The sequence below is a fragment of the Hyalella azteca genome, unplaced genomic scaffold, assembly GCF_000764305.2.
Source record: "Hyalella azteca isolate HAZT.00-mixed unplaced genomic scaffold, Hazt_2.0.2 contig7095, whole genome shotgun sequence".
Classification (NCBI taxonomy): Eukaryota; Metazoa; Arthropoda; class Malacostraca; order Amphipoda; family Hyalellidae; genus Hyalella; species Hyalella azteca.
Window position 1 is genome coordinate 401,489 of NW_025937227.1, and position 22,947 is coordinate 424,435.

Consider the following 22,947-nt stretch of genomic DNA (forward strand, 5'->3'; position numbering starts at 1 on the left):
TCTTCAGGCTGGGAAGGTTTTGTACTCGTGTTTCAGTATGCAAATATAATAATAAAAAATCTACATCAAGTTTTGTGATTTTGATAATAAATACTCTAACTTAGGTTACATAAACTAGCATAGTCTTGGTCCAGACCTAAATTTTTAATACTCGCGTAAAGAATCAGTGACTATAATTATCAGAGTGGAGAATTAAAAATAAATAATAAAGTATGAACATGTAGGAATCGTTAAATAAGAATTCACCAATGAAAATATAGCTCTAATTACTTATCAATTAACTCCGTGTAATAAATCTTAAGAAATTAATGCCTCTTCGAAAACAACAACTTCCAATGACGGAAAAATCACCGACAGCCGAGGACGCCTGCAATAGGACGAGCTGATGCGTGGGGAGCAACGCCGAAAATTTGAGTATGCATTTGAACTTTCAACGTAAAATCACACACCTTAAATTACTGATTTGTAATCTTTTGAAATGATTCCAACAGAAATATTTTTCTAAAATGCTGATATGATATATTGATGATTTTTAGCTATCGGATAATTTTAAGAAAACGTCACATAAGCCAAAAATCAAAAATCAACATAAGCCAAAAAAATCAACATCGGCTGTCCAAGCTTTTAATTTACATATTTGGGCTTTTAAATTGTAAACACTTTGACCTCTTTGTATGTCTACGCTTTTTGTTATTTTGCTTCTCGCGATCCTAAACTTATACATAACTTTACTTCATTTTTTCTCTTTTTACTCAAATTCGTTAGTTAAAAGACGATCCCAATAATCAATGGTCATTGTACATCTGCAACATTCCTGCACACGGTAACTTTATCATATCTAATCTAGATCAATTTCCATTTTGATCGTAGCTCAATTAATGGGCGATAACTCCTCTCCCGATCGCACTTTAAGTTCTTGGTCACTCCTTACGTCACTTTGTCTTACGTCAATCAATCAATCTCGTATCTAGATCATTTCACCCGTGATAGCGCCTAATGTTCCATAAGTTATTTCTCCGTCTTACTTCTCTCCATCAAGCATTCTCCAATCTTGATCCACTTCATCCTCGATCACACATATCGTTTTGTGTCACAAAGTCCTAAGTAACTCCATCATTCATTAATCAAGTCCAATTATACATCAACAAGTCCTTTTCACCTGTGATCGTTCATTACGTTTTTCATCATTCAGTCATACGTCATTCTGTTTTACATCGATCCGTCTTGCGTCACTCTATGACATTTGAATCCAAGTCCACTTCGCTCACGATCGCGCATTACGTTCTGCGTCACTTTGGTTTAGGTCACTTTGTCTCACGTCACTCCGTCTTACGTCACTAGGCCATACATCACTTTGTTTTACATCACTCCGTCATACATCACTCCGTCTTACATCACTCCGTCTTACATCACTCCGTCATACATCACTCCGTTTTGCATCACTCCGTCATACATCACTCCGTTTTACATCACTCCGTCATACATCACTCCGTTTTACGTCACAAGGTCTTATGTCGCTCCGTCTTCCGTCATTTCATCTTTACGCCGCTCCGTCTTACGTCATTTCATCTTTACGCCCCTCCGCCTTACGTCATTTCATCTTACGCCACTCCATCATCCGTCACTCCATCACTCTCGAATTAAAGTTTCATTTCCCCCGGTATCACGCAATGCGTTGCCAACAAGTGCGTGGGGCAAGACAATATCAGCGTTCACTGGAGCCGCCTCTTGCTGGGGGGCACAAAGTCGCTCTTGTAGGCGGGCACGACGCACGGGTGCTGGGGTATCTGCTGCAGGTTCTTGACACGACGCGCCCGCAGGCACAGCACCAGACATGCTGCCGTCAACAGACCCAGCAACACCGTCACTGCGCCTGCGCGTCAAGTTATTATTATTAATATTGTTTTTATTATTTCAATATTAATTATAATTACTATAATAATAATATTAATAATAAAAATGACCAATATTTTTATTATGTTATTATAATATACTATTTATATTATATTATATATTATTTTCGTTTTAATCTCGTTAAACGAATAAGGCAAAAAAATAATAATTATTACTATTTTTATTATAACTATTACTATTTGAAGCGTTTGTCGTGGCGTCTGATTCAACCGATCTTCGAGAGCAAGTTACGAATTGATGGAGCTATGAACAATTTAGATAGCAAGTGGTTATGTGTACGATACAAATTTTGTTCATGGAACTTGTAAATTTCTTTAATGAGTTTCATTCAGGGAAATTTTGTGTGCTGAAAAAAAATTAGTAAAGGGATGCACAAACGAAATAAGTGCAAATGATAAATCATTATGTTAAATGTGAACATTACTTAAACAATTTATATCGTTGCAAAGTTATAAAGATGAAGAGATAATCAAATGGCTGAAAGGGACGAAACAGTTTTAGGAGTTAAAACTTGGGTTAGGAAACATTGAATGATAAAGTCATAGCAGTAGCACATATTAAATCTAATTTCATAAATGCAATTTTCGAAGTATTTTCTAAGTGTTATTTATTTACAAGAAAATTTCATGCAGAAAGTCATGAGTTCGCAATATGCAGTGTTATAGACTTTGCAGTTGAAATTTTATTCATTGATAATATTTACCTTTTTCATTCAAAGAAAAATTTACCTTATTAGGACATTCGACCTAAAGATTTATAGTGAGAACAGTGATCATAACGATCATTACCATAGTCACGTCTGACGAATAAAAAATTATATAAGTGAGAACTATTGTGAGGGAAAAATATGCAATATACTAAATAATTCAAGCACCTCGAATAAATCTATTGAGTCTTAGCCAACAAATTAAAAATTTTCAAAAGCCGCCTCACCTGCAGCCGCAGAAAAGGTTCCGTTTTTTAGGCACACCGAACCTTCCAGCTGGTTAACTGCTCAGAAATTATTTAAAAATTATTTTAAATTATTTAAAAAACGAATTAGAATTTAAAAATTTATGAATTGAGCATGTATAAGAAGTGAAATGAATTTGAACGTAGGTTCCTCCACTGGTCATGTTTATGGGATCGCTATCTCATAAATACAGTAAAGGAGCAAATGAAAAATTGTAAATGCTCAAAATGCCTATAATTCTGTAAACAATTCACTTTGAAGATTACCATTATAGTATTTTTCATGAAATTAATATCTTTAAAATGTATAATATGTACATATTTATAAAAGAAAAATATTATATTCTATCTCTCCAATGCAATGTAACGTAAAGACTAATTCACCGAATTGAGAAAAGCAACAAGAAATTTGTTAACAAGAAATACTCTCTGGCCATCAACGAAATTTGCATTAAAGAAAGATTCTGTTTACAAAACATATATGCATAAACATATACATCTATACAAGTTTGATTGAAGACCAGAGCATGCTTTTTACTGATAATTTTCTTGTTCGTTTTTCAATGAATATTAAATCTAGCAATCATTTAATATTAAATCTATTACTACTATTATTAAAATGTCATTTGGAAACCTGCTTTTTGATCTCCCGGCGCCAGCAAGAAATTTTCTTCGACTCAGGGACAAAACAAACAAGAAAACTAAACATATACATGTATACAATTATAACTCAACAAAATATATATGCCGCACGAAAAATACTACAAGCAAAATACTGACGAAGAGGGAGGCCGGCGGTAGCAAAATATATATGCCTCACGAAAAATACTACACGTAAAATACTGACGAAGAGGGAGGCCGGCGGCAGCAAAATATATATGCCACACGAAAAATACTACAAGCAAAATACTGACGAAGAGGGAGGCCGGCGGCAACAAAATATATATGCCCCACGAAAAATACTACAAGCAAAATACTGACGAAGAGGGAGGCCAGCGGCAACAAAATATATATGATACACGAAAAATACTACAAGCAAAATACTGACGAAGAGGGAGGCCGGCGGCAGGCTCGTCGTCCCTCAAGACGTGCAGGGCCTGGAACAGGTTCAGGGACTCGGAGACGTTGCCTGACGAAGGCGCGTCAGAAGACGACGACACGGAGCGTCGGTCGCGGCTGTTGCGCTTCCAGTGGCACGGCTGCGGCTGCGGAGGACACGAAAAAGGGAGAGAGTATAGTCAAGAGGAGAGGGACGATATGAGGAATAATATAATGGAGATTTGATTTAATGGTTTGATATGTGAAGAAAAGTTTTTGGACACATTTCTTGAAGCCAACGGGACACCTCCATGATACGACACTCCTGATAAGAGACAAATGGAAAAACTTGAAGAACCCACACGTGTAATTTTAAAAAATTAGAAGATGTCTTTCAACGCTAATTCAATTAAAAAAGTTTCAGTAACATTCAAGTTACAAGACCTGTGATAAAGACACCAGTGAAATACTTTCATCGTAGCTAGACACGTACCGGACACTCTCCGTGGCACATGCGGACGTCGCACTCGATGTATAGGGCGGGGGAGCCCGTGAAGCGGAAAGTCTTCATGAAGGCATACACTTGAGTCTCGAAGTGACCATCGTCCGAACGCGTGCCTTCGAAGTGGCTGATGAGCTTCTCATCTACCGGACAACTGGAAGAAACATAACTCTGTATTAACTACATTTTGAATGAAAATTTAGGCGCTGACTTTTTCCTTTCGTATAAGATTCAAAAAGTATTGTCCGTCTTGTCTATCAATCGACTGGAGAAAATATAACTCTTTAGCAAATAGTTTCTGAAGAGAAATTCTTGCTTTGATTTTTCTCGCACAGGAATCATAAATTTGCAGCTAACGCAAAAGCAAGCCAATGAAATTTATAGTAATTGAAGGTAGTAACTTACTGACACCGCAGGTCTTTATTTAGTTAAACTTTTTAGAATATTGTTCGATATATCTATGACGTACAATGCAAAACTCAGACAAATTCGACAGCAAACTATTTATTTTAATGCAGATCATTATACTTGCATGGAATGCTTGTGACTCACCCGTAGTGATCTATCAAGCTGATCCTCTTGTGGCCGCCATTGTGCGCGAAACAGTCACTCACGACGATGTCAAATCCGTCTGTAAGATGAAAAAAATTAGTCGCTAAATTTAAAAAATATAACTCAGTACTCACTGAGTGAGTGACAGAGAGCGCATTTTCTCGTCGACGAAAATGGGAAGTCACGGACAGACAGACGGACAGACGGACGGACGGACGGACATGGCGAGCATAATAGTGCATTTTTCCATAATGATAACAGAAATATCACTGATGATTAATGATACGACGATTATGTACAGGACAGATTTGAGGTTTTATTAAACAAATGTAAGCAGTTCAATAATTTTAGGCTTCCAATGACACGGAGTCGAGACTGGTGATGAATCCTGATTTATTGAAATAATTTGCAATTCATATGTATCTCGATTCGAATAGTGTAAATGAATGTAAAAAGTCCACTCAATTTTATGTGCTATAAAATTGACATCAATTCTTTTTCTGTAATGAGGCATTGATATTGAGGCTCACGTACAAGTAGCAACCGATATCTCGTCAGTGATTGGAGGGTTTAGCTTGAAAAGCTTTCAGTTATTGGCAGACCGAGTTTCGAAATCGTAATTGTTGTTGATAGTAAGGAGAAAAAATGGATGGGTTTATTTTGTTGGAGACCATATATAAATAAAGTATATAAAAGTAATTAAGAACGAGAACTGACCCAGCTCGGAGCGCATGTAGATGACGAGGGTTAGCGGGTCCCCAACCCTCACAGGGCCCGTGATGCGGTTACCCGTAGTGCCGTAGCCGTAACGGATCTCCATGTGACACTCGGGAGGAGTCAGGGTAAATACTACAGGGTTACCCGTCTGCACCCTGAAAATATTAGCGAATACTATGAGGTTACTCTTTCATATGATTATAATATGATCATGTATGTAGAAGAATTAGTTAACCTCGCTTTTACGTTTAAATAGCTTGACTCTAAGGAGAGGAGTCATTCTCCCGAGGTTATTGAGATATTTTGATGATACAAAATTGAGCTTAACGATGACTCAAATGATTAAGTGAAAACAATAGTACTCTGCAAACCGTTATCAATTGATAACAATTTTATCTTGCACTGCCTCCTCTCCTCTCCCATCCCCCATATAAAGTGAAAATTTTCACTTAAAAAAAGTATTTGGAATCCCTCTCGTCAGCCCTCACTCACTCGACGTCTAGAAAGGGGAAGGTGACAGTCTTCCAGAAGTCGTAGCCGTACTCGCACGTCACCTTGAAGTGCTCGTCCCACTCTTCCTCAATGAGGGGGTTGTATTGTACCGTCAGCGTGTTCCACATCATGTTTTTCTGCACGTCAGAGTTTCAAGCAATCAATGAATATAGTTCATTAATGTATCATTGTTTCAAATGCCATCGTTCTCATTCACGAACTATGTAGATGTTATATGGAGGAAGAGGCACTCGTTGTGAAATTTGGCGCAAATTAGGGTAATTCACTCAACAAAATGTATAACAAATAATGTGTAAGCCATTAAATAATTTTAGTTAAAAGGGATTCAGTGATGAGTTGAGCAACCGCTTCTTCTCCGTGAACTCATTAAAAATGAAAAAAAAAATATGAGAAGAGCTGAAGGCTGAGCATGCAATGTGGCGCAGCATGGTTTTGACGTTGAAGCAAATTTGATTAAACGTCGTTGTTTCAAAATAATTAACTCTTAATCAACATTGTTTCATTGAAATCAACTCGTAATCAACGTTGCTTACTTGAAATCAACTCGTAATCAACGTTGCTTCATCTAAATCAACTCGGAAACAACGTTGCTTCATCGAAATCAACTCGTAATCCAAGTTGCTTCATCGAAATCAACTCAATCAACGTTGCTTCACCAAAATCAACACGTATTCTAAGTAACATCATTGAAATCAACTTGCAATCAACGTTGTTTCATTGAAATCAACTCGTAATGAAAGTTGCTTCATCGAAATCAACTCGTAATCATCGTTACGTTATCGCAATCAACACGTAATAAACTTTACTTCAACGTAAAGTTAATTACAAACTTCTTACCATCGTACTTCAACTTTACTTTGCAAACTCCCTACCTGCGTGGGGCGGCCGCGGACGTCTAGGTCGCCCCGCTCGTTGCCTCCGAGTGTACCGCATCGGTTCAGTTGGATGTGGAAGTCGTACAGATGGCGGCCCGATCCGTTCACGTATATGCACTCGCGGTCGTACGCGTACCCTGAACGAGCGAGCAACACAAATGTAAATATATGTACACAATGGTAATTAATTTTCATATAATTACAATGGGGACCAAAATGAACGGTCAACATAAATTTTAATCCATGCATCAAACGAAAATTAATTTACAAATATTCACAATGTGGTCCTAAATGAACGGTCAACATAAATTTAAATCCATGCATCATAGGAAAATTGATGTACAAATATTCACAATATGGACCTAAACGAACGGTCAATACAAATTTAAATCCATGCACCATTTAACAGTTAATTTACATATATTCACAGACCTAAACGAACGGGCAATACAATTTTAAATCCATGCATAATTTAACAATTAATTTACATATATTCACAGACCTAAAGTCTAAACGAACGGTCAATACAAATTTAAATCCATGCATAATTCAACAATTAATTTACATATATTCACAGACCTAAACGAACGGGCAATACAAATTTGAATCCATGCACCATTTAACAGTTAATTTACATATATTCACAATGGGGACCTAAACGAACTGTCAACACAAATTTAAATCCATGCACAAAATAATAGTTGAACAGTTAACAGTTTTAAAATCCAGTCTCTGGTCTACAATCTAACTGGCATAGACGAACTACTTTTGCCAAAATATACCAATATTCGCACTCATGCCCCGGCAGTGAAAGACGAAAATAACAGTTAATGTTACAAATTCAAAATAGGGGTGTATATTTGGAGTAGATTTTCCTCGTGTAGTATAATTTTCAACAGAGAAATCGGTAAGGTATTTTACCTGCGCTGTAGATGAGCCCAGTGAAGGATCCGTTGAATTGCGTGTGGATGCGCATGTAGTCGTCCTGACACTCCGCCTCGATGTCTGTGTGATGGAATAAATATTATGGAAAGTATCATTGAATTGATCAATGAACAGGGACAATAAACATTGATATATTCAAATTGTTATCTCTCTTACCATAAAATTATTTCTAATGACACTCCGCCTCGATATCTGTGTGATGGAGCAAATATTATGAAAAATATTCTAGAATTGATCAATGGACATGGACAACTACAATTGATTTATTCCAATTGTTATCGCTCCAACAATAAAATTATTTCATAGTTCATGGTAAAGTTGCCAGCAGTATGATTTTCAAAGAATGCAGAATAGGTGTTTGACGACTATAGAAGGAAGGAGGGTGGTTATAATGGCAGTTTAATGTTTAATGAATATATTGGGGAACTTGGGCCGAAGCCGGCAACGTGAGCGGGTGCTTAAACGTCGGGGACATGCCACCAACAGGGGTTATCAAAGCTTCCTTCACTAAATTTTAAAATATGAGTGACATTCAATAGTAGCTATTGCACTAAACATTCATTAGTTGCACCAAACACGAACCATGCAGGTTCAAGATGAAAAGATGCAGTTATGTGGGAAATCATTTAGCTTAAATAAAAACATTTTTGAAATTGAGATGTGCTAAAGTGCAACCGTCCCACATGAAACAATTTCAAAATATATTTTATGTATTAAATTAAGGCGTGGTAGAAGTCGTAACTCACGCGTGACTCTTGTCATGTTGAGAGCAGGACGAGCGATCGCTCCGTCGCTTCTCGTCCGAGAAAACGGCGATGGCGGGAAATCGAGCGCTTCTTTTCTGACTTCCGAGTTTCCAGGAGACCGGTAGGGTTTACGGTTAGGGAAGGATGAGCGGTACGGTTGCCCGGCATGATACCTGGCGCTGCCTATCTCATTGTTGAGTTTATCTTCCCTGCCCTGAAGTACGGCCGAGGCAACGTGCCCAGGCATGTGCACGGTACGGCCAAGACCAGTCCTGACGTCGTCAAGGGTCGTAGGAAAATCAGCTGTAGGGAAGGCCACGTCAGCGGCGGTCACGTCACGGATGGATGGGAAATTTGACGTTGAGGTCGAGGCGGTGCCTGTGAGGTAAATGTCCGCTGATGTCGAGATTTGCTGACCATGAAGCTTCGTTAGCAAGCCTGGGATCTTTGCAGCGGCCTCAGGATCATCAGCAAGGAAAATAACCTGCAAAGACGAAAGCTCTAAGGGGTACAATTGAGGAGATCAAGCGAAAACTGTTGTAGGTGAAATTTACACGGATCAAAATGTTACTTTAAAATATTCAGATATTAAAACTTCAAATATGATAATTCTAGGTTGAAAGTTGCGGTTAATGCAATCATTTCTAGAAGCTAATTCATTCATTTTCTATGTAATTAATAGTACGACAAAAAACATGGAAGCTAATTATTTTAGCTACAACACATTTGGATAGAGAGATCTACCTTTTTCCAGTCGCGTCACCAAAACATGTAAATTCCAAAGATTGGACAAGTTTAGATTTTTTTCGTTTCATAGATCGAACTATTAAAGAAATTTACCTGACCATCCCTTGATGGCAGCCTGATCAAGGCTGAACGATCGGTTTCGTTTTTATGATTGTTTTTAACTTCTTTCTTCTTATCAAGAATTGAGTTACTTCCGATCTCAGATGCTGGTCCAAGAGGGCTTGTCATCGTATCGCTGGCAGTGGTCAAAATGGAATACGTGGACGAGAACAGCGACGTTGATGACTCGGTGACCGGGCTTGACCTCCGGTGCTCAACTGCCTGGTCTCTGGTTTTCTTGAAATCCGAAGGATCCTTCCAGATTTTCTTCTTGAATTCTTGCGACTGATCAGTCCGGCGATCACCATCGTCGAACATGGGGAGCGTCTCTGCCATGGTTGCGTCAGTTGACGTCGAGTCTAGGTTGGTCCCAGATATGTCCTGAGTGGACGACTGCAGTCCTGCTGTTGTACTGGTCATCGCGGAGGAGACCGATGCGAACTGACCAGTCGTCGTTTCTTGCATCGTGACGCTGGTTTGCCCTACAACCGGAACGTATTTTCCAGTAACCGCCGGTTCCGTGGGCCCTGAGGATGAGCTCAAGAAGACAGTGGATGGCATTGCCTCAGCTGACGTTCGTGCTGACCGAGGCAACAGCGACGGGGGAAGGGTGACGAAGAGTTGACGATGACGTCGTGACATGTCGAATGATCGCCGCAATTTCGAATGATTGGACATTCCGAAACATTCGTACGCTAGCAGCGCCAGCACACACACCAGTAACCGCATGTTTGATGGTCGGTTGCCTCGTGTCTGAAAAATAATAAAGCATCTTGTAGTAACGAAACATACATGGCCAACTGCGTCTGATTTAAGCGATTGAGATTACAATTACATTTTTTTCATATCGTAGTCTATGCACGATCTGTCGACTCGGGACTTGAGTCTTCAAATCACGAGATCGAGTTTGCATTTCATTGAAAAGTGCTGGAACCAACACTTGCCAATACTTTAAAATTAAATTTACTGCTCGTATTAAGGTACATTTTATTGTTAAACTTCAACAAACAAGCACACTGTTTGCAATTTCCAGAGTTTTCACGAATGTGCAATTTTCCGAGTATTTAGTAGAATATTTTGTACTTGGTAGACTACTCAACCAGCACTCAGCCGAATAAGAGTACTCATTAGAATACGAGCGAGTACTCAGTAGAATACGGATACTCAATAGAATACGAGTACTCAGTAGAATACGAGTACTTAAAATACTTACTTAACACTCTGCAGAATACGAGTACTTAATAGAATACGAATACTCGGTAGAATAGGAGTACTCAGCAGAATAAGAGTACTCAGTAGAATACGAGTACTCAGTAGAAAAAGAGTACTCAGTAGAATACGAGTACTCAGTAGAATGCGAGTACTCAGTAGAATACGAGTACTCAGTAGAAAAAGAGTACTCAGTAGAATACGAGTACTCAGTAGAATGCGAGTACTCAGTAGAATAAGAGTACTCAGTAGAATAAGAGTACTCAGTAGAATAAGAGTACTCAGTAGAATACGAGTACTCTGTAAAATACGAGTACGCAGTAGAATACGAGTACTCATTAGAATACGAGTACTCAGAATACTTAGCACTATGCAGAATTCAAATGCTCAGTATAATAAAGCTACCGCCCTGTCGTCAGTTTAGTTCCGTGCTTGTAATTGACGTGCGATACTAACGGCTTAATGCTCACCGCGCGTACTCCCTGTGACATGCCAGCACGCTAGGCGGTCCTGTATCCTTAACAGTTAAGTCGTCCTGTCGAGACTGGCGGTTACTGCCGTCGCTCTGATATCAAAAGCTCTAATATATAAGATATCTTGGAATATTTATTCTAAAATCAAATAAAGTTACTCTAATGTTACTCGGAAATCTAAGAAAAAATACATACGATGTCTTAACTACAACGCATTTGAAAACGTCTAGAGATCGATATGAACTTATCTACAGTTTCTTTTTCAATCTCAATCAAATTTGTGCTGGGATGAACTTTGTCATAAGCAAACATTTGCAGAGCAGTCATTCGATAGACGCTCTGCAAATCATAAAAGATGATAGTTAATATATTGTTGCGACGAGTTTACATAATATTAAAGCGTTAGCTATGTAGCAATGGTAAAAGGAATTCCAGCTCCAGTTTCATTGCACTTTGATACGGCGCTCAAGTCGCAGTTTACTGAAAATGAACTCTTTCATTAATATATTAATAAGCGGTCAAGTTCGAGTTCCCACAATCAATTTTCACAATGAAAGTGCTAAAAAATGTACGATAATAATGAATAATTAATAGTTCCGTGACCTCAATTTCTACCAAGATGAGAAACCAGCAACTCATCATGAAATTTACTACGAGATGTTTCATAAAAATAAAAACAAAATATTAGAAGCAAATCGGATACATACGTTACTCTGATCTTGAAGGTTCATTCGCCTTATCCGAAATACATTTGCTCATACTTATGACACTAGCCCTTTCGAATAGTATTCCTGTATAAAATGCAAAAGTGAACAATACATAGCGAGTCCGATTGACTACATCGCATTTGTTCGGTGCGAGGATGAAAAGTTTGCAGCCGCGCGCTTTATGATGAATTGGGCTGCGGTGAGGGGGCCGCACCCACTTCGCGACCTAACGGAACGAAGGGTGTCGTCTGCACGTCACTCGTCGCGCTGGGGGAGAGTGTGACGTGAGGATGTTCAGGGAACATTCTCACGATGAACATCCTCTATCCTCCTGAATGTTGAGTGTTAAGTGAGTAGTGCACATGTAAATAAAACGTGAAGTAATAGTTCAACCATGGTGTGAAGTGACCATAGTAATTCATGTATCGTATGGAGAAGAATGAAAAATGCTGAGGAGGCAAACTGTCCAAGTCCAGACTAGCTAGACCGTACAAACTATCCACACATGCTTAAGTACGTGTAGTGTCCTAAGTACACGTAGCGGCCGATTTATCGTATTTGATTTGAGGGTTTAGCTCGAAAAGCCGTCAGTGATTGGCTGACGGAGTTAAGAGTTCTCAACTTTTCTGATAGTTTGGCCCTGTCAAACTGCCGTCCTGAAAAACATAAGACAAAAATCGTTACGAACAAAAAGAACGTAACCTCAGAAATTAATTACTTTATTATTGATGCCTCGTACACTTCTTATATTTAAAATGAGTTCCCTTTGCTATATATCTAAAGGGTTGAAGGGACTAGGACGTCAAAAACACGCCTATTGCTTTACAAAAACTGAAAAGCTTATATATGAGCCACACTTGTGGCGGTAGAAGCGACACCTTAGCAATTTTTTAGCGAAAAGTGTTTGGTAGTGCAAACTATAAGCGCCTTTTTCGATCATCTATTTGAGAACCCTGGCAGCATACTGGAAGATTTAAAGTGTTTTACTCAATTTTTGTGTTTAAGAAACGCATTTGGGAGTCACCTCATTTGGTGTTAAATTAAGCCATATTGTTTTGAGTAAAAAGCCATCCATGCAGGTTATAGTTACTCAATACGGTCATAAAGAACTATGGAAGATAAAATTTTTTTATTAATGATTCATTCACGGTGTGATGAACATAATAAGTTTTTTAAATAGTTAGGTTAACGCTAAATTGGCCTTGCCTATGTTCCTCGTAAAGTTCAAATGAACGGTATAAGGTTTCACCTTTCTGTTCCACGTAGCCGAATAATCATTTCGACACAAAAGACTGTGAAAGTGTAGCGTTAGTTTCACGGCATCTACCTTATACTCTACTCAAATTATGGTCATAAGAGTAATGTTTAAAGAAGACAGCAGACTGAGGAGATAAATGCCAAATTTCATACACGACACGATCTTCATTACGTACAGCCGAGCGTGACACGGATCGAGTAGCTTCACGTGCGCGCTACTTTACAGATATTCGCATTTTATATTTAGTTATTATAACTTCATATTTATTAGAAAAACAGTTGAATAACTAAATTTAATTTCGAGTTTATCATCTACGCTCAAACTAAATCGTACCGCAATTTTTCTTCTGTAATTTTACCCGGTGTCCCAAAAAAATGTTCCCAACTTTCTAGTTGTTATATCTACACTTCAAATTAACATCATTTAATTTTAATTTTATGTTTGTTATGAATAGTACATTTTAGTAACAAATATGAAATTGTGAAAAATAATAAGATTTAAATTTTTAATTTAAAGCAGGGATATATTGAATTAAAAGAAGGGGACATTTATGTGGGACAGCCTGAATATTAATACAGATACTCAATACGCAGCGTTACCAAGAATTTTGAGAACTTTTATTGTGAAGTAATACCAGAAATAAAAATATATCACTTTCATCCTCCCGATTAATGGAATTATTAAATTTGTTCCTAATTATATTCGAAATTTCCTGTGCAGTTAAATTTTGTAAAAGAATAGTTTTTCAGTGACGATTATTTAACTAAAAGCTTATTTGCTGGAAGATCAGAATTCAGAAGGAAATATATGAAACTAAAAATAAGGAAAGAATCGAATTCAAGAAAATAGTATCTATCAGATGCGTATAAATATTCAAGTTTGTGGAAAAAGAATGATGAATGTGCGCTGTGGGGACTGAATAAAGAAATGTAGGCTGTATATAATTAATTTTATACAATTAATTTTAATAATAAATAATTTTATTGTATATAAATAATTATATAAATAATTAATTATAATATACATTTATACTTGATTAATTATATTATTATGCCTAATGTTAATTCTACAATATGCATAGGAAGCGCTAAAGTAAGACATCGCAATTTTGAGGTCGAAGAGAACCAGGTTCCGTAAAGTAGAGAATATATGCATATAAGCACCGTATTCAGCGTGTTCAGTAGAGCGCACGCTCAGTCGAATGCGCGTCAAGAGCGTCGGTGACACACTTAGCAATCTCGCGTAGTCTCGTGTCGACTGACGTAGTAGAAGTCTCGCAAATGAATAAGAATGTGTAGGATAAATTAGTTATGTTTAAAATCAACGTCAACAAAGACAATAAATCTAGAGAAGTTAAGTCTGGATAGTAAAGAAAGTGTAGAAAACTATTCGATAACAAACCTAGAAGTTACTTGTGCTTCTGAGGCTACATATAGGGTTCAACCTTAACTTAATAAATTATTTAGCATTTGTGATAATCCTAAAATTGAAAAAACTTTAATGAGATAAATTGAACATAGCGCAGTCTTCCCCAAAACACTCGTTCAAGAAAATAAATCAGGTTTCTCATAGGCTAAAATAATTTATTCCAACATTGTTTTCAGCTCGTTCGATCCCATTGTAGGAAGTGGACACAGCAACACAGATTCATTGTTTCGTTCATATTGTGAATCATGGATACAAATTGTTCAATAAACAGTAAAATGGAATAGAAAGAAAGCTACTTCGAAATAATCCGGTTGAACACAACGTGGTTCAACACTCAGCGTTGACGGGATTCAACAATTTCTTTTGAATTCATTGAAATTTTTCCGCGCACTTAAAGAAGAATTTATATTTTAAAGTGTACTTAAATTTAATCTTAATTTAATTTAATTTAAAATGATTTTCTTTCAGAATTTTTTATAAGCGGAAGAAGCTTTACCTTTTCAATTGGTATTTTTTGCTCTATACTTCAGGAATATTATATAAGTTTGTATAGTTTCTTTTCACAATTTGATATGTGAGATTGCTCAATACAAAATATTTTAAGCACAATGACCTCATTCATAAAATTTTCAAATACAATTTACTCCAATCAAAAAAATTGTTAAATATTTATGATTAAATATACCATAAGATTCGTAATTGGTGCTTCTAATAGCCTCATAAATTCGAATTTATAAAGATTTCAATGTCCGCCCGTTCAACATTTAACAATATAAACAAATGAACAGTTTTAGTGACAAGTATTGCTTCTGTTGACTTGGTAATATTGTTTCTGATAGCTAGTACTAAACTGACATAATTGATATTTAACTTATAGTTGTTGCTTAACTGATATAATTGATTCTTAACTTAAAATTAATATTTAATTGCAAACTGATAATTGTTGCGTAACTCATAATTGATGTTGACTGATTTTTATTGCGTAACTGGTATAATTGATGAATAATGTAATTTAAATGAATATTTAACCGATAATTGATAACTGATGGTTAATTGAAAATTATTATTCAATTGCTAACTGATAGTTGTTGCTTAATTGATATAATTGATGCCTAACTGAAAATTATTATTTATTTGCTAACAGAAGATTGATGCTTAACTGATAATGGTTGCTTTACTGATAAAATTGATGCTTAACTGATATAATTGATTTTAACTTGAATTAATGTTCAACCGATAAATATAATTGATAATTGATGCTTAATTGGACATTATTATTTCATTGCCAACAGATAATTGATGCTTAACTGATAATTGTTGCTTAACTGATATAATTTATGCTTAACTGAAAATTATTATTGATGTTTAACTGTTAATTGTTGCTTAACTGTTGTTATTGATGCTTAACAGATGTAATTGATGCTTAGCAGAAAAAACAGCGTTGGAACACATCCATGAGACAACATTTCTTCTCGCTTCGAGATTCTATTCTATTCTATTCTATTCTATTCTATTCTATTCTATTCTATTCTATTCTATTCTATTCTATTCTATTCTATTCTATTCTATTCTATCCCATAAAAGATGCTTAACTGAAATAATTGATGCTAATCCGAAAACTGATAACTGATAAACCCCAATTTTTTTATGGTCTTATCTTACCGAATATTATTTATTATGAGTGCCCTTACGAGATAATTCGTGTCAAAAGAGGACGGGTGGGGGTCACAGCTGAATAACCCCATCCGTGGGCAGTTGAAAGGGTCCAGTCTTTTTCCATATATTCATCATTATAAATGTTTTCCCAACCGTTGTTTGTATTTTTCCTCGCGACGACGTTATTTTTGACATTTTTAAGACTATAAAAGATAGATTATTCCTTTATTTACGGTCATTAATAATTCAATTTCTCTACTTCAGTTATTTTGAGAAGGCTATAAAATATTGTAATTGAAAAATAATTGTTATTTATTGACACATCGATTCGTCAGTATAACCTCTAATGAAGTTGAACTTTTTTCATGTGGCCGTCATTCCCTCTAAAAATATAACATGAAGATTTTGCATGCTTTTTGCCTTTTTATATGCAAAATCCAAGAGCCTTGGGCGTATTTTGGCATTGAATGTCTCGAAAACTTTTATTAATATGGAAATGCTAATGGAAGATATAGAAGGATTACAATTTAAAATTCAAATAAAGGGTTAAAATTAATCAAAGTGAACACTTCCCCAGTCTTTGCATGTCACTGCCAATGAGCAAAATATGTTCAAGAATAAATATGTGAGCAAGAATATTTTTGAGCAGGAATATTTGTGAGCAAGAATATTTGTGAGCAAGAATATTTGTGAGCAATGAGCAAGAATATCTGTGAGCAAGAATATTTGTGAGCAGGAATGTATGTGAGCAGGAATATTTGTGAGCAGGAATATTTGTGAGCAAGAATATTTGTGAGCAATAAGTTCAAGATGGCCAAGTGTTCAAGATCACCAGAATTGGAGCCCCGAATTAGAGGTTCGAAACATACAATTAGTTGAATAATTTGCGGTCGAAATCAGCATAGTAAGTGGGTAGTTAAAAATCGGCAATAATCAAAAGTGACACTAATAAATTCTTATTTAATTACTGGCGGCGTTCATCAGTATAGATAAAACCTGCGATTTTAGAGTCCCACTATCCTGAATCCCATCATTAACGTTGTCCCGAATATCAATAATAATAAGGCGTTGACGTAGGTTCACGAAAGAATTACCCGTTAAATACACATAATACATAGAGCACAGAACTCCCTATTGACTTTAGTTTCAAGTTTAAAAAAATTATCTTCCGACTTCTTAAACTTAGTTTCATATATGTTTAAAAAAAATCTAAGAATAAAATTTTAATTCTGGATCCAATCCCTTCCTCCCAGTTTATCGATGCCCTGCTATTCTCCCACTAAGTACGAATTGTAAGCTCCAAGCAATATGATACGATGAGTATCCTGGTAAGTGTCCCAACAACCCATATATATTTGTAGAGCCAGACTTCAATCACATAAATTGATTCATGCAAACACAAACTTCAACGAATGAGTTCGAAAAACTTTTTACAATACAAAAACCTCTGTACAATTCAAGATCGACACAAGAGCTCATGTCTTAAGATGACCGCTTCTCATTTATCAAGTCACATTTGTCATGATCTTATGCATTTTAATAAAGATAGTTGCTGAAATTTGTAGTCATTTGTCATTTAATGGGCTCTACTTTTGATAACATTGTAGAAACCGCACGAACTTAAGAAGCTCTTCTTACGCTTTTTGAACATATGAATAAGCTCAGAATAGCATGATTTTTTATCAAAGAACAAACTTATTCTGAGGGTATCGATTTTCATAGATCAAAGTAAAAATGTCTGCTTGCATTTTTGCCACTTAATCGAACGCAAAAATGAAGTTAAACGACAAACCAGCGCACGTTTACAAGCTCGGGCAAAAATTTACTGGACTCGAGCGGTTACCATTTTGAATCGAGACCAGAAATCAAGAAAAGTGAACTGAAAACAATCAAACATATCATTATTATTCATATTACTCACCAGTTCCTAGTGAAACCCTGGTGCTGTTGCTTGCGTTGAAATTCTTTGGTTAGATGAAATTGAAGCTGAATATAAGTTTTAGGGATCAAATAATTGATCAACGAAGACTGAAGTTTATAGCCTCAGCATCACTTATTCCCCTAAAGTTAACGAGTGTTAGGCTTAAATGTCCCTATTGCCGATCTAATATATTGTTTTGCCTTCTTTTCACAGTTACCTTCAAAATAATCTCAATACTAATCGCATTATTTGCACAACTTTTCAATTTTAAAATCAGTAATGAACGATGGAATTTTGACTTAAAACTGTCATTTTATACTTTGGTAGAAAAATAAATAAGATTTTATTTTCAAGGCTTGATATTGACGGCATTCACTCGAATCACAGCACCGGCATGAACATGGAGCAGCGCACACCTCACACCATGACGGCCAAGGCCCGAATGATTCTTGAGGTGGTTCACTCCTCATCCCTCAGCCGCCTCATCTTCGCTGAACTTCGACCGGCCAATGGCAAGACGTCATTGCTGAGATTCACACAATTACCATTCAATGAAAGGCTGTGTAGCCATTAATCCACACAGCGGATAGGAAAATTGAGTGAATGAGCAAGCCATTGACACGGTGTACTGTATAAGTGTTGCTCGCATGGACGATTGTAAGTCTTGAGCATCAGAGAAACATGCGGTCAGTTAACGGTCGCATGCAAATTGATGAACATCTATGAATTCTTTGCGGATCTCTCAGCGCAATATTCAGCGGTCATATAACGGCATGTGCACCGATAAATTCACTTGAATGCAATGCTTTGAAATTATTCATGACCCTCGCTAAACAATTCCGTATGGTTTTTACGCAATTGCTTGTGTCGGCATTGCGGACGGTCTTGTACCCTAAGAATATCATCTTCTCAAGTCTCATTACCTTAATGCTAATAGTATTATATAATATTCGCCCTATTGAACATCGCTTTAAGGCAGACAATAAGTTATATAGTCAGTCTTTGATTGAAGATTTTAGCTCAAAACATCGGAGAAGAAATGAAATCGATTCGATGCTCGTCGGGCCTAAGTGAAAAACATACTATAAATTATAAATTAACACTGCGCGATTAGACTGAATTAAGGAATTTACACTATGGAATTGATTCATTGAACGTAAGGTTATATTCGAAATGAGATGAGTAGAATTGATCACTGGATTCGTCAAATTTAGGATTTTTATTTAGGTTTTTGTTTTTGTTTTGTCACAATAAACATTAAGCCTTCTATTACAAAGATAAAACAAATTTCCATCAATGCTTGTTTAAAACTATGATGCTGATTAACTTGTCGGTCAACGTTGATAATTCCGTACATTGGAAGCCGGAAAGACTTGCAAAGATGAGCTATTTAAGAGAGTGCGTTGACACTTGCCAGCACGTACGTCCTAGATTATGAATGATGTCACCTGGTTATTGTTTAATTGAGTCTTGACAAGTTTAATGATCGTTCTGTCTCGTTTAGTTATTCGTGACATGTTCTCAAATATTCTAGCGCTGTACGAACCTGTTATATATGCTAAAGTATTAATTATTTCTATATGTGAACTCAACAGCCATGAAAGTGACGTTAAAGTGGAACACGGAAGGGAAATTTCTTTATGATATCATAATATGAGCTGGAAAATAATGGTATTTTACATTATGACCTCCAAGCGATTTTCTATTTACATTTTTTCGTCTACAGTATTCAAGAGAACAATGCGTTTCCGTATACTTGGTATAAAAAACTTATCTAATTGCTAGTTTATCTTTGTGCAAATAGCTACCGTATAAGGCCAGTCTTGACTCACGTATTAAAAAAATATAACTCAGTACTCACTGCAGTGAGTGACAGAGAGCGCATTTTCTCGTCGACGAAAACGTGAAGTCACGGACACACAGACGGACAGATGGACAGACGGACATGACGAGCACAATAGCGTCTTTTTTCCATAAATGAGAAAATGCGCTAAAAAGCGAGTCCTGGCTATTGCCTAAACTCGTAATATCTGTGGCTCTGTTCACGAAATTCGTCTTCATCTTCGTCATATCCGTTATTGACAGCCATACTGTACGGTACAAGACGTTAGGAAACCATTGATTCGTGTGATTGATCGTTACGAGTGATACTAAGTCTTTATTGCCGCTTTAATGATATTCCCGTTGAAGATACTTAAGAATCCTTCGACTTTTGCGATGCACTCAATTTGATCGGCGGCGGAGCATCGGATTTGACGAGCGGAATGAGCATGTGATGGATTGCATCGGATGTGAAAAAATGCGGATCTGAAGAACAACCTTGCAACTTATTTACTGGAGGCACAGCCATAGATCTTATTTATGGAAGGCAACCTGGCAAATCTTGGAGATTGGTTTAGGATCGTAGCGCACTAAACTTGTTACAATTATTAGACAGAATGTAATGAAAGTCAATGTAATTCTTACCTAAATACCTGGTAACGAACGTTACTGTCAAATGACATTGTCTCCCAACATTAATCCATAGTCAATGTAATTCCTGCCTAAATACCTGGTAACAGGCGTTACCGTCAAGTGACATTGTCTACCAACATTAACCCATCGTCAATGTTATTCCTACCTAAATACCTGGTAACAGGCGTTACCGTCAAGTGACATTGTCTACCAACATTAACCCATCTTCAATGTTATTCCTACCTAAATACCTGNTCTTGGCTTCTCTTCATCAGAGGGAAATCTTATTATTGTACTCAAAACTTATTTACGCGATTAATTTTTTCATGCTTTAATACGGGGGATTATATCTAAGGCTTTTATATGGGGTATACTTTTAAGAATTGCTTTCGCAAAGAATCTCGAGCTGAACGTCGGCCTCGAGCGTTCAGGATCTCATTAGCTCAATTAGTCGCTGCTCGAGCTCCGGGGAATTATGAATTTTCTGCTATATCCTCGCAGCTAAAATTAAAACGAAGCCGAGAAGTACAAGGCATTAACAGTCCTATAACAAATGTAGATAATTATATTAGATAAGATATAGTTATGGCTTAAGGAATATAGTATCTGTCTCTTATACACATCTAGATGTGTATAAGAGACAGGCCCTGTTTCGTTCCAAGACTACAAACACCACTGCTAGACAAGTTTCCATATTACGGTCACGAAATAAATATTCGTTTACACATTGTTTAGTCATAAATTAAATACATTCAACCATTATTGAGTCATATTGTGACGTAATAGATAATGTCAAGACTCGAATCTCTTAATGAAGTTGATCTTCCAAGTCCAGCCAATACTACGTTCTCAAAAAAAATTATTTCATAAAATTCGGGTTCCGTCACACATGCAAACTCGGTTGTATGTAAAGGAAACGTGTTGGCGTGTAGAGTTGTTTTGGAAGAGCAAACTCGGTTGTATGTAAAGAAAACGTGTTGGCGTGTAGAGTTGTGTGTGTAGAGCAAACTTGGTTGTATATAAAGAAAACGTGTAGGCGTGTACAGTTTGCTTGAATCGTCGAAAATTTAACTGGAAATTTAATAAAATATTTAGCAATCACAATGACCAGATCAACACAGCTGCATGTATATAGAGTTCAGCAGCTCCGTGTAGTTGTGCTTCTAAAGGTAATGTGATTTGGGCACATGTTACTTTTGCATTTATAAAAATAGTTTGCAGCGTATTTAAACTTCAAGTTATTCCTATTCAAGTATTTGAAGTCTAGTCCTACAATTTTTAGCTTGATTTATAGCTGCATTTGACAGCTTGAGTATATGGTTTCTAAAGAAAATTACTGTTACATTAAAACTTATCATATTTATCCGGTTTTAATTAACTCGGGTCTGATTCGATCAAATAATTATGAGGAAATTATAGTTCGATTGGAAATTATAATCATTTGGAACGTTGTAGATTAAAAAAATTAAAACTGAAACGCTACTCTTTCCATTATTCTCATCTTACCGAGATATAATGTCTCAAGATGGGACAATCTGAAATAAAAACTTTTCATTTATCACTTACTTGAAATATTTCAAGATTGTTTTTATCCAGCAGTAAAGCTAACGTTATTAGTTTACTGGCAGTGCTATACATGTTAATAATAACGTTTAAAAAATACAGAACTATTGTAAAGTAGTATCGCGGCTCGATAGTATGCCTACAAACCTGTCTAGTGATTTTACTTTTTGCCAGCAGGTCCAAAGCTAGTTTTGCACCAATCCAATCAAGTGTCTCGGATGACGTAATCACACATGAAGGCAGGAGAAATTTATTGCTCAGAATTTATTACACATCGAAGTTTTTCTAACAATAGTATTATACATTTTTTTAATGATCATTCAAATTTGGTAATTCAGGTGCTCGTTGCTTGGTGGTACAAGTGATTTTTAGCGCATTTTCTCATTTATGGAAATAATGCACTATTGTGCTCGCCATGTCCGTCTGTCCGCCCGTGACCTCAAGTTTTCGTCGATGAGAAAATGCGTTCTCTGTCACTCACTGCAGTGAGTACCGAGTTATATTTTTTCATGTTTCGACCATCTGTTCTCGCTTATATTACAAAAGGCCTGGTACAAACCAGGCAAATTGAGAGCACTTTATAACTATCATAAATGCATTGTATGAATTTAAACTTCGGATGTTTTTACTGCCCAGCCCGTCTGTGCGGAACACGCATGGCCTTATCTGACATGGCCTG

At 36.6% G+C, this 22,947-nt stretch overlaps 1 protein-coding gene across 1 annotated transcript; it reads right to left on the bottom strand.

Moving 5' to 3' along the window:
- Window positions 1–1,712: 1,712 nt before the first annotated feature.
- Window positions 1,713–18,676, bottom strand: LOC108667007. The gene is made up of 12 exons (XM_018153985.1): window positions 18,252–18,676; window positions 9,594–10,352; window positions 8,754–9,237; window positions 7,984–8,067; window positions 7,060–7,199; window positions 6,167–6,303; window positions 5,675–5,829; window positions 4,958–5,036; window positions 4,397–4,559; window positions 3,914–4,070; window positions 2,848–2,904; window positions 1,713–1,873 (listed from the first exon to the last, which is right to left on the bottom strand). The coding sequence occupies exons 2-12, from the start codon at window positions 10,326–10,328 to the stop codon at window positions 1,713–1,715; spliced, it is 2,352 nt and encodes a 783-aa protein (XP_018009474.1). The 5' UTR covers window positions 10,329–10,352; window positions 18,252–18,676.
- Between the last annotated feature and the right edge of the window lie 4,271 nt (window positions 18,677–22,947).